This window comes from Gavia stellata, chromosome 2 (assembly GCF_030936135.1).
Source record: "Gavia stellata isolate bGavSte3 chromosome 2, bGavSte3.hap2, whole genome shotgun sequence".
In the NCBI taxonomy this organism is placed as follows: domain Eukaryota; kingdom Metazoa; phylum Chordata; class Aves; order Gaviiformes; family Gaviidae; genus Gavia; species Gavia stellata.
Genome location: NC_082595.1, coordinates 32,353,102 through 32,366,532, shown reverse-complemented (window position 1 = coordinate 32,366,532; position 13,431 = coordinate 32,353,102). Strand labels below are relative to the sequence as shown.

Genomic DNA, 13,431 nt, shown 5'->3' with positions numbered 1-13,431 from the left:
TTCCTCTTTCAAGTACCTTTCAGCATTGTTAAATGGTTTGCAAAAACCTGCTTTACTTGCCAGAGCAAGAGAGTTGAGTGTGCATGTAGTTACTAGTCTCAGCTGGCAAAATGATAGCTTATATCTGGAGGCAATAACTTCCTGAAACTCAATAGCCTGATCCCATACTGAAAATACTTTTATTTTAAAGGGAGGGGAGAAGAAGGTCTCCCTTACTGAAGTATGAAGTTCCACAGTCAGAAAAGGATGGGCCTTTCATTTTCTAAATGACTGCTCAAATTAGCTTGTGTTGTCTGCATTTGTCTGGATGTCAGTGGTTGTTTTCAGTTGCCTGTATTGGGTGAATTTCAAGTACTGAGTGTCATGCTGGATCAGTGCCCTGGTGGCCAGCTTGATGCCTTTCCAGAAATCACTAGAGGCAGAAGTTCTTCCCAGAGGGCTCTGGACCACCCTGCCTGGTATCTTTTGCCTGCATCATCATCTCTAGGTCCTCTTTTGCTTTTGCACTGTAGAAAGAACAGCCAGTGGGGGTACACCTTGTATCTGCAAGTCGGCTTAGCAGAACCCTGCTGCCCCTTGTCTGTGGTTACGGGGAACCCTATCACAAAAGCCAGTTTCACGTAGTCAAATTATGCAACAGACTTCAGCTTATTGCATAATAGTGCAGAAAACATAAGTCCTTGACTAGGTTCTAGCTATGTTCTCCAAATAATTTATTGTGTTTGCCTCTTTTGGAAAAAGCTTTGTAGCTACGGGTTACTAGCAAAGGTTTCCTGATTTTGTTATGTGGACCTTAGGGAGGAAAAAGTTCTGATCCATTAGTACAACATTTCATGTTGTCTGCTATTACATGTCATTTTTTTTTAAACAGGGCACTGGTAGTGTATGTACATACCTTTAAGTCTTTCGGGGATCTTTCAAGATGTAAGATGTTGTTATTGTTAGTAATAATGGGCCAACCCTCTCCATTCCATTTCAAACAAACAATTCACAGCTCTTCAGGAGCTAGGACTACGACAAATTTGAGCCAGATTTTTGTCCTTTCTCTTCTGGACTATTTTGGATGCTATTCCATTCCTGGTATAACTTACACTGTAAGGAAAACTGTACTCTAAGGGTACAGCAGCTGCCACGGATTACGGTATTGATGGCTACCCTGTTATGAATCCCCCCTGGTCCTGACAGGCTGCTTCGGTGCAGACTGTGGAAAAGACATTCACCACTGAGGAGCTTTGTACTGTTTACACAATACTCAAAATCACAGTTTTACCCATGTTGTATTCAAGGCTTTTATAGTTTGCTATGCTCTGCCACAGCAGGATGTTAAATTCACCCATCAAGTTTATTTTGGCCATGAGTTTTAATTGTCTTGTTGAGTTTCTCATTTTGCATTTTCTGGATGTTGTCATTCCTTCTAGAGACATCCATGTTGAAGTGAAATAATTTCACTTTCAGACTACAGTCAGAGGAAATTTTAGAGTGTTTAAAATAAAAGCCTGGGCACAATAAACTTTGTTCTGTCAAATCTTATAATTTAAATGATCTCTAAGTGCTGTAACATTTCCGAGTTGATCAACCTGTGGAAGGTCAATGGATCACTGCACACATCATTTTATACTCCCAGTTCATGTTTTGCATTCCACTAACAGAATTCTTTCTGGGGAGCTGCTAATGCTTGAGAAATACTATGGAGAATAGTCATTATTTTGTCTTTCCGTTTTCATTTTGAATGTATCTCTCTTAAAAACTTGAGTGAGATGCTGTGTTTGCTAAAACAAACTTCACTTTTTTCACTTCATAGAATAAAACTATCCTTTGATGAATTCACTGTGCAGTAGAGGACTATCATTGTCACAACTTTGGGACTGTTTATAATTTGCTCTGCTGTTCGCATGTGATGGTAAGATTGCTTATATTTCCTGATTTGTGAGGCCTACCTTTTTTTTTTTTTTTTTTTTTGGTGTGTTAACAGCTTGTGCAAGTGGACTCCAGAGGTGTCCATCTTGGCGCTGTCTTTATTCGTGGACTTACAACTTTGCTCATGGCCAATAGTGCCTGTGGCTTTCCATTCAGAATGGATGATTTGATGCCTTGGGAAGTGTTTGATGGAAAACTTTTTCAAGAAAAATACCAGCAGTCGCACCGAGGTTGCTCTTTGGAAGAGCTTTTGGAAGGCAATGTGAGTAATCGCATCCTCTTAGACAGTTCTGTATTCTTTGAAAAATGTACCTGTCCATGTTTGTTGTTTTAATATTCCTGTTTACACTGGTCCCCTTTCTTTGTATTTTTCCTCTCTTCCTTATTCCTTTTTCATCCTCTCTGCCAAAAAAACCTAAGATGGTCGAGATACTGAGACTATGAAGGAAGCTATAATTTTACCTTTATTTTTGTTTCCATTACTCAGAAAATAATACAAGGAAGTGTCAAAATGGTTGTCAATTTCAAAAAATGAAAATGCCTTTAATGGTTTTCTAGTACTAAGATATTAATGAGATCTTTTTCCTCTAAGATTTTAGGCAACATATTGAGAATGTTTTTAAATAAGCATACTGAGTATGATTTTTAAAGTGCTTAAGACTGATATTTTTGAAGGTGTTAAGGAACCTAAAGTTTGAGATGAAGGTTTGGTGAATTCAAAGAGGAGCTGGAAATCAGAGGTAGGTATATATCTAGGTATTTTTTTAGAATGTCACCAGGTACCTTTCTGTACCGCTATGTACTTATTTAGTTCTCAGTCCCACTTTTCAGGAGGTGGGGATTTGTACGATTTTCATGCTACATTACAAAAAAAACCCAGTATGACTTAAAACGTGTCTGCGCAGGCAAGGGCAGGGAGATATCAGCAGAGTCTCGCTGGGTATGGGTCAGTAGAGTGCATTAGAGTGGCATCATGTCCAGGCTGAGAGGTAGGGTCTGCTAGACTGGGTGCAGGGCTGTATTAATGCACTAGTGAAGCCTTGGACCAGACCTGGTTCGTGTCCCACCAGCACTGAATATGTGAAGAGATGCTTGGGTAGATCTGTACTCATCTGTGTAGATAGCTCTTAAGACCTTCAATTAATGTGTGTCTTTTCAATGTGGAACTGAGAATCCTGTATCATTTAATTACTTTTAAAAATTTTACCTTTGAAGTGTTTTTACCTGTTGTCACATAAATCACTTGAGGTTAAAATTAAGAAAAGTGATTACAGAGAAAAAATTTTTCGGTTTTGAATTATTTTAATCTCATGCATTCAATACCAGTTGTTGTATAATAAGTTTTCTTTTCTAATTTTGTGTCCAATTACATACCATCCTGATCTGGAGTGATGAGTGGAACATGTGTGGGTGGGTGGAATGTATGTGTTTTCAGCATGGCGGAGGAGGATAATCTTTTCCGTATGGAATCAATCATATGATTAGGACTATAGCCTCTATCCAAATCCTGTGGTTCCCATTAATTGGTCCATTGATTTCAGTAGATTTTGGATTGGGCGAGTGGTTCATCCAGTTTTTCATGTAGGACTTTTGCAGAACAATAGAGGGTCTAAAGAATAAATGGGAAAATGTAAAACTATACAGATCTATGTGAAATTGATACATCTTTTTCATTTGGTTAGAGTTCAGGTTAGTGAATAACTTTTACAATATGTATCTAAATCTGTACAAAATTTATATTGGCTGAGAGGTATTTTTAAATATGTTAGGTAGTATGTTTTAGCTAACATTTGAAAATCTTGATGTGGTGAGGCTAAAGTTATATTTTAACCTGTCTTAGAAGGAAGATGAAGGAAGATGCTTAGATCCCTAGAACAGAGTTGGAAATTTTCTTGATCAACTAAAATATCTAGGTTAGGGTTTTTAAAAGCCTGATACTCTAGTTTAAACAAACCCCAGATAAACTGTTCTGTTGTGGGGAAAAATAGTCCACCCCTGTGAATTTTTAGAGTAGTTTAAATATCTTTTTCAGGTATGATTTTATGGTACATATATGGCAGAGGTAGCTCCCAGACTAATAAAATAGCTTTCCAGCTTATCAGTTTGAGGCAAGAATCTGTTTTTGGGAGAATTGCCAAGAGATGCCAGTTTAGCTGGGGACACTGGCAAGGCAACAAGCATATGTGATTGGTTTTTCCTATTATTCTAAGTTCAACTTTAATAAATGAAACTGGTACTTAGTTCCTGGCAGAGCTTAATGTACCACTGGAAGCCAAGATCTTTCAGCACTTGTTTGTTAACAATCTACCCTTGAGCATCATAAATCTAATCTGATAATAACGACAGCATTGTATTCAGAAAAAAGTTATTCCACATGGGATGTTTTGTTATAGAAAAGATAAGTAATAGGAAAAAGTTACTCTTTTTGGTGTGTGGTGCTTGTCTCTTAACTCCTAAGGTCCCTTCTCTATGATCTGGACAGTTACATTACTTCAGCAAGTTCAGGAGATCTCAGAATCAGTGTTGTTTTGATTATGATGGGCTTAAATACAGTTAATAGCTTTTATGAAAATTACAGTAGAAATACAATCTTGGTTAAATGTTCACATGTATACCAGAAATTTTGAACATTTTAGGGTTTGCTTCCCACAGATTCTTGTACCAAAAGAAGAAAATGTATAAATTAAATGCAGTTGATATATTTGTGGGCAAGTTTTTGTGTAGCTCAGCTCTTTGTAGCCTTGCAGCTGTTAAAGATAAAAAATGGAAAGCTTCTGATAAGAATCAAAAATAGAGCCATCTTGCTTTTTTAAAAAAATACGCTAAGCTCACATTATGCTAGTTCTCTGTTTTTCATAACAGTAATCATATTAGTTTGTTTATCCACACAGAAAATTGGATATAATAGTCTCATAAAGCAGTGAGGCAATGATATTATCACTTTATTAGCCTTTTTATTGTGCTTCTCACTAATGAGTATGTTCATGACCAATTTTTTTAAATTAAAACCAAATTACCTAATGGGGTCAGCATAAGTGATATTTTTTTGTCCTTTTCTGATCATGCCTTTCATCCAACCTTCATAAACACATTCTGAATTTATGCTCCCAAGAATACAATGAAAGGTTTTTCCCATTAGTGGGTGTTCTTCACAGACTGTACTCAGTGCTGGGGGGGGGAGGAAATCTGTGGGTTTTGTGTAAGGCTCTATAAAGAGGTTTGTTAACTCAAAAAATGTGCTAGGAAAGTTCGTGGGAGGGTTCAGGGTTTCATATTCTACCTCTAATTTAAGAAACCTCTCTAGTTGCTGCAGTCTTGCCACCTATTGGATTTTTACCTTAACCCATAATCCTCTCTCCTCCTTCCTCCTTCCCCTCTCTGCCTTGGTGGTTACAAAAAGGAATTGTCATCCTGTAAAAATTAGTTTTATGAAAATCACAAATTATGCTATTGCTCTAAAATCTGTGTTTTCATAATTCTTTTCAATGTGTACTACTGCCCACATGCCCCATACAAACCAATAAAAAAGAAGAAGATTCTAAGATCTGACACTTCTTCAAAGCTTACTGAAATGGGTGAAAGTTAAGGATATATCACATCTTTTAGTATTGCATCTTTAAATAGCTTCAGCTTGTCCTTTTGACAGTAGAACTTTTCGTCACATCACAAGGTGAACATTTTTATTTAATTTCCCCCATTTCTCTTTAGACTTGGTAATATTTTATCAGCCAGGAGTTGGGGCTGATGTATTACTATTGCGTTAAGTTTTGTTTCTAATGTATGAGATTAAGATACTTTGATTTTCACTGGTGTGTTTTCCATGAGTTCATCAGTCCTCATCTGGAGGCTTTAACCATCTCTGCCTAAGGTATTGCTGATAGAACTCTAGTTAAGTATATCTACAGGTGCAACATAATAGAATAGCAAAGCAAGTGATTTACAGATGTGAGCAGAGAAGAAAAACAGACTTCACTGGGAAAGAGCAAAACATTCCTTCTGCACCCCTACTTATCCCTCCAAGGATCCACTTTTAATATGAAATGTTTGAACTTTGGTTCCTGAAAAAAATGTGAACCAGATCTAACCACCTTCATATATGCATGAGTGTGGCTAAGACAAGTCTTTCAGTTGTTGTGTATGTGATTGATTTGTGCGACACCTGAAGAGAGTAAAGCAGAACAGTCCTTGATTTCTAACCCTATTGTCTGCAGGAGTCTTTGTATACACCCTTCCAGAATCTGAAGTCTTTCATTTGCAAGGCTTGCATGGCGAAGAAAAGAACAATACAGAGCAAACCAAGAGGGAATGGATTTATCACAGGTTGGCATTGTGTTAATTTTCTCAGTAAAGTCAATATATTGATGAGCAAAATTATCCTTCAACAGCAGCAGCATTTACATAGGCAGTCCATCAAGCTAAGTAAATTGTAAGGTCTTTCTCCAACAAACCAAAGGAGAGATCTAAGAAAATATTTCCTGGTTTTAGGAATTAATGTGAATTTGATTACCCAAGTTTGAATAGAATAGTATTTCCATCTAGCTACATAGTTCGTGAGATGTATGCAATAAATAAAATATCATTCACTGACAGAAACATCACTGCTATTTACTCAGTGACTGAAGTTATTTTTATAGGAGGAATTAGATGACTCAGAGTTTTTTCTCCCTTTTCCTCAGGGGAGCTGTTTTAGTGTTGATAGTTGAAGGTCTGAGCGAGGCATTGATGAGACAATACTCCTTATTGGACTGACTGATAAAGTTCAAAATGTAAGAAAGCTTTCCGGCAACCTGGAGAATAGCTTTTTTTTGCCAATGAGTTTGCTTTTTTTCCCCCCAACATTATGGCTTGGTTTACTAAAGACATTTGTTTTTCCCCACCTGATCTGCCTGACTTTCAGGGGAAAAAAAACATCTAAAAGGTTTTCAGCATCATTCACAGATCAGCCTGAGTGTTGAGGCTTTTGAGGCTTTGAAATAATTCAGTGTTTATGCTGGTATTATGTTTATTACCTGCTTAATACCTGATCAATTCTAATGTCTGTGAGTCTAAAAATTACCCCTTCAAAATTCCTTGAGCAAATTACAACAGGCAGAATGATTTTCTGTTAGTTCAGTACTTTGCATTATGTGGCAGCAATACTTCTGATGTGGTACTACACCATACTGGTGCTGGACATGCAAAACTAAGGGTATCTGTTGGTGATTTATGATACCAGACCTTGTTAGCATCTGCTATTGCTTCAGAGCTGTACTTAAGCATTTTAATTATGATTTGTGATTCCAATTTGGACAGAGATTTCTGTTTTGTTTTACTGACTGCAGTCTCCAAATCTGTGTCATAAAATTTTGATCTGGTTTCTAAAGACACTTGTTAACAGCTTGTAATCATGATGTGCATAGATGGAAATGAGGACAAGACCCATGCTTATTAGGCTGACTTTAGTTTGGAAAATTTGTAATTGTGCATAAGTATTTTGTCATAAATCTAAGAAATGTTGTTTCTTGAAAAAGAATATGCTGTCTCTCTTTTTCTTCATTTAATCTTATATACAGTCAGAGTTGCTTAGTAAATACTGTTTTTCAGGAACACAACAAAGAGAATTTAATCCCAGGTTCCAACAAACACACAGAAGTTCTTTTGTTCCTCCATATCATAACCAGATGAGGGGGTTCCTATGGAGAAATCCTCAACCACAAGGTAAAAAATGTGAGCACGTGTGTGTATTTGGAATTGTCTCTATCAACAATGTAACAGCTCTGTGTCTATATGCAGTTTGCATTTGTATGTATGCAGTTACCCTGTGGCTACAGCAGTCAGTAACAAAACTTGTGTCAGTTACAGTTGTCTACTACCATTAGCAAAAACTAACTCTGCAAGGTGAAGTAGAGTGTAGCATTGTAATTTCGAGTCATCTTTTACTCACAATGTTCTGGGAAAAAAGCTTTCATATGGTATTTAAACTTTCCATGCTTGGTCTCAGCTAAACTGTGTTTAAAATTGTAATAGTTCTAAAACAAATTGGCACAGCTGCACAGAAATGTATGTCTGTTTAGCTGCAGATCTTAGTTCATGCTTCAGCAAAACACTTAAGCATATGAATAAAGTTAAACACATTCTTAAGTGTTTTTCTAGATCAGGGTTTTAGCTTCCACATCATTGGCTAAGTAATACAAAAGCAAGTTCTATCTTGTCTTGGCATAAAAGTCATTCACCAATCTAACTTCTTGAACAGAACAGTCATTTCAATGAAGCATCACTGTGGATAACGCTGTTGAGCTGACATAATTCAGTTTTACTGCCTCTTTATTGTGTGTTAAAGCATATACATGTCGATTAAAGAAAATAAGCAAAAGGAAGAGAAGTGTCTAAGAAGGATCAGTTGTTTTATTAAGTCTGCAGAAGCTAAATTTCTTCTGTGTTTCCAGGTGGGGTTTTCAAAGAAGATTGATGATATGATTAGAAAGGATAAATAATAAATAAATACAGTAAAGTCTTTAATGTGTTTCAGCTGCCACTGTTGCATGCTTGAGAGTGGGATACTATCATTTGATTCACAGATAAGATTGATTGATCATGTATGTAAAACGTAAAGCTAAAATATAGAGCATATATGCTGACTGTGAGCAGAACGAAAAATGGTCATTGTTATTGTGACCATCTCAAGAAACCTGCTATTCAGGGGTCTGGTCATCTCTGACCAGCTCCAGAGATCTTATGACTAGATGTATTCCACAAAGTATGTCCCACAGTAACTGTGCTGAACTGTGTTAGAAATGTGTTTCAGTAGCATTAAAACATCTTGGCTTCTTCTACACTAGCCCTATTTCCTATCCTCAGGACACTCTTAAAACATAGTCCCACAAGTTCAGTTAAATTGCCTCTGTTATAAGTAAAATAGGTTTATTGGAAAAATATATCTGTCCTTACAAAAGAGCCCTGCAATGTTTTAGAGCTCCTTTTAAACAGATTTGCCAAGATGACTCATTTTGACAAAGTTTCTTTTCCCTAAGTTTGCTAATATATAGACAGGTATTTGGGTTGCTTCATTATGTAGCTGTTGTCTCTGCTGTATGTGTTTGTCTCACCGAAGAGAGAGAAAAAAGAACAAAAAACCAGCAGTTTTTTTCCATGATAGGTTATGTGATAAAACTTCCTCGTAATATTACTGATACCTATCTATCCCATCCTTTGTATACCTTCCCGTGGTAATGGAACAGTAACCACGGAACACATATCTTCTGTGTCAGGAGCGTACCTAATGATTAGGCAGTCTTTGCTCTCTCTTATTAGTTAATGTTTAAGGATTCCATGACAATGGCTCAACTTCCACAGTGGAGGAAAGAGTTCCTCCACCCAGAAAGCATAAACCTAAGAAGCACTGGTATTTCTTTGAGATGATGGTTTGAATCCCCTCAGTCAGAACAAGAATTGAATTTAGGCATCTCTCATTTTATGGTGAATACTAACCACTGATCTCTTGTGATTAACATCTCATCCTCTAGCTGTGTTTTGAGAGAAAGAATTCAGCTGTGGGGTTTTCAGTTTTTTTGGGGGGTTGCTTTTTTTTGTTGTTTGATTTTATTTATTTATTTGAAGTTCTCTTCATAAATTTCTTGGCTGTGTGTCACAAATGGAGAGTGCATCCGTGTAACTCAGAGCAGGACGTCTAGGTCTCACAGGGAGGTAGATTTTCCCTTAGTGTTTCTTGTTTGTTAATTTAGAAGACTTGCTATTTAGCATGCTGACTTTTGTGTATCCCATTCTGAGTGTCTGTCCATTCTGATGCTTGTTAAACAGATCATAGGTATCTAATTTAAAGCTAAGGTTAGGCTTCTGTTATTGAGACACAAAACTCTGCATTGCAGCACTTTGTAATCTGTGTGCTTCGAGTTTAAAAGTCTTGCCTGTGGTAGCATAGATACCTGTAATAAAGCATGACTTTACAGATTCTAGGTTCGTGGCTAAAACACCGCATGCCGTATAGCCTATTGGTAGACCAAACTTCATTAATTAGCAGTTAAGACCACTAATATGTCGTTTTGCATCACATTGTTACCTCATTCTACAAATAGCTAAAAATAAACTGAGCACTAAGAACTATGGAAATCGCTATTGAGTATCATGTGTCTTCGTCACTCTCTTCAGCAGTCCAACTGACAAACACTGAGATTGTTTGTCTAAATCAACATACAAAAGATAGCAAAAAAAGAAAACAGAAAAGTAAGTCTAACATTATCTATGCATTGTCTTATATACCTTTATAGCTATATTTTAATATTTCAGTGATTTGGACAATGGTTCTCATACTAGTATTTGAAAACCTGTCTGAAAAGTGAGCTGAAGATAAGGGGAGGAGATAGGGGAGAGAGTGTCCTTGGGACTGGTTGTAACAGCTATATGAATGGTTGAAATCAAGAATACCCTAATACATTAGAAATAGTGAAAGGTATTGGCAAGGATACAGAATTTCTGCCAGTGATAAGGTAAACATCAGAACTCTCTACATGATGGACCCAGGGGAGGGATGAGGACATAATGAGTAAGAGCTGTCAGAGGGCTAGAAGTAATGGATGATAATTTCAGCTACCAGTCATCTACCACCAGAATCATAAAGAGTGAGATGGGAAAATAGTGAAGTGTTTTGACAATTTCATGCTTGCATTTAGAAGTTGTTGGATTTGGGGGTCAACTATATTCTGCCTAAGAAAATTATGTTCTCTCCAAAAAAATAGTTTTGCTTTGTTTCCATCCACCTTTGCGTAGTTTTTCTTCCATCTCTCTGTTGGAAAAGAAGAGAAAAAGGGAATGGGCAGCTTTTGCTTTTTAAATAATTCAACTTAGAAAATACCACTTTTTCAAAAGTGATTTATTTTTCTTTAAAAACAAGGTCTTGGAGAAAAGCGTTTATGGAAAATTGAAAGCAGTTTTTCAGGGAAAGGAAAAATGGGTGTGTCAAGGAAAGATATGAAAGAAATAGAATTGTTGGAGGTATGTCTCACTCAAGAAACAATTTTGTCCAAGACAAAAGGGAATTATCCAGAGTCCCATTTCTTCATGGAATGCAATTGCATCAAAAGGGTAAATTCACTTCAGTCTTAGCACACTATCAACCATGTAGCTGAACATAATACAACTATACTGAAGGATCTGAGTTTGTAGCAAGTTTCATTTGCTAGGTATTTAATCAAGGCTTCCACGCTTATGTTGCGTACTCTGTGTTCAAGCATGTTTCTGATTAATAGGATTTTGATAGAACTGTAATGTAGATGGGACTTGGTAGAACTTTGGTGCTAAAAAAAAGATTTCATTTACAGTTTGAGTACTACTTTGCTTATAGGAATCTATAACTAAAGCAGTATTGTACACAGGCACACTTAAACCAGTGTGAAAATGTTTGTTAATATAGCTTATGTCTGGTTCTAAATAGTGTATTTTCCTTTCCTGAATTCACACAGTCTGATCTAGCAACCACAGTACATGACCTGTAGATTCACTATCCCAACCCATTAATTTGGACGAGATTTAAAAGTTACAGTGGCACAAGAGCTTTAAGAAGAGCAATGCCATCATGGACTTTATCCTCCAACATCTCAAAATACTAGCCATAATTATACACCAGCTGGAGAGGGACATCTTCTTTTTTCAAAATATGTATAAATGTAATTTTTCTTGCAGACTATCTGAATAAGCTCTTGTTTTCCTGCTTTAATGTTAAATAAAAATATGTAATTCCTCTCCTACTCCCTCCAGGTAGAGCATATGGATGGGGACATCCGGACCGGAGGAGGAGATTCCGCCTTCCTTCTCGGTAAAGAATACATGTGTACAGGTAGCAAACTGAGATGATGGGATAGTTACCATTGAGATAAGTTTTGTCTATGAGAGCTTATTTTTATGAAGTTTACAGAGTAACTGAACCATGTGACTCTGGAGGAAATCACTCAAAGCTGAGGCTATTCAGCTTGTTAATCACTTGTCATGTTAGGTCTAAGTGTGCTATGAGACCGGAATCACTAAAACTTAAGTTAAAAGTACCAGCTGAAGCACAGTATGATCCCAGTATAGCTACATTGTTTTGTCCATGTGACATTGGAAAGTCTGAAGTGTTTTTACAACATCGTTAGATATTCCAGACTATAAGTTTTAAGACTTAAACTACAAGTTTTGCATATTTTTGTTATAGTTGTGTGTATGACAAGAGTTTGCTCATCATGAATAATGTGGCATATCCATGCTGAATTGTGCTTTCTGTCTTAATTGCGGATTATATCTTTATCTTAAGGGTTATACCATTGTTACTGAAACCTGTTGAAAAGTTTGAACCATGACATCACTGATATAAACATCATCTGCCAGTGAAACAAAATGACCTTCCTGTAAAATGCAGTGCTTTCTTACAAGAGCCAAAAGTTGCTATTACTTTTGGCATTTCTAGTTAAGCAACTTTTTCTGTCCATCTCAGCTGACTGTGTGGAGTGAACCACATCACTGCTGAGGAGAGAAAGAATCTGTCATGCTTTACTTCTGTAATAAATAATACTTATAAGAACTACATATTTTTTCCTGACCAGAATTCTAATTTAAACACTTTCTTCAGAATTATTAAAAATCGATACATTTCACTTTGTGATTCAATGTCAGTGATATATGTATTTCTTTAATTACAAAATTAATTCATGTAAATACAGTTAATATAAATAATACTAAAGAAATGTAAAATAACAGAGCACATGCAATTTTTAACGGCACCATAGGATCATATATTGGTAAATTGGTACCACAAAAGCCCCTCTTCAAGTTATTACTTGTGTTTTTTAAGAAACTGGTTTAGACATTACAACAACTTTCTTACGTCTTTCATTTGCATACCCATTCAGTTAAAAATAATCAGAGGTACTTTACTTAACTGCCTGATTTTTTTTGCTGAAGGTAGTAGTTATGTAGAAATCCCATTTTAAATCATGAAGGGGAAGGTACCAGAGGTAAAAAGTGTCAACACTTATGTCACATAGAAAGTGGGTAACACACTTAGAACCGTGTTTGCCTCTTCACTGATCTGCATGTCAACCTGTTTGAAAATTGTCTCCATCCATGTAATTTTCAACAATTTCATGCTTTTCTTAGGTTTCTAGCAATCTTTGAATTGGGTTGGCTCAAGTGGATGTTTATGGAACTGATGGGTTTTCGTCCATTTATGTGCTTTGGAATCACAATATCTTTAGTTGTGTACTTCAGCATTTTCAGTACATGAAGTTATATAATAACCTCTCTTCTTCTCATATGGGAGGTGTATGATGAAAGAAAAATGAAAACCTGATGTCCTGTTCCTGCTCTTAAAAAAGGCTGAGCAGCAGAAAAAGAGAATATCCAAAGACAGAGGCAAAATGTTAAGAGCAAGTTTTGAAATCTGATACAGTTTGCAGATTTTCGTTAAAGCATGTTTAATTATTGAGGATGATGACTATTCCAAACAGTGAAGTCAGGGGTGTTGCACGTGGACAAAACTTTGTATTT

General features: G+C 36.4%; 1 protein-coding gene across 1 annotated transcript in view; it reads left to right on the top strand.

Annotated features, from left to right (window-relative positions):
- FAM120B (family with sequence similarity 120 member B) overlaps window positions 1-13,431 on the top strand; it is a 50,732-nt gene that overhangs the window by 36,662 nt on the left and 639 nt on the right. The window contains exons 6-9 of the mRNA XM_009821442.2: window positions 1,973-2,179; window positions 6,129-6,237; window positions 7,501-7,614; window positions 11,668-11,725. Of these exons, the coding sequence (XP_009819744.2) occupies window positions 1,973-2,179; window positions 6,129-6,237; window positions 7,501-7,614; window positions 11,668-11,725 (488 nt within the window). The remainder of the gene's footprint in view (window positions 1-1,972; window positions 2,180-6,128; window positions 6,238-7,500; window positions 7,615-11,667; window positions 11,726-13,431) is intronic.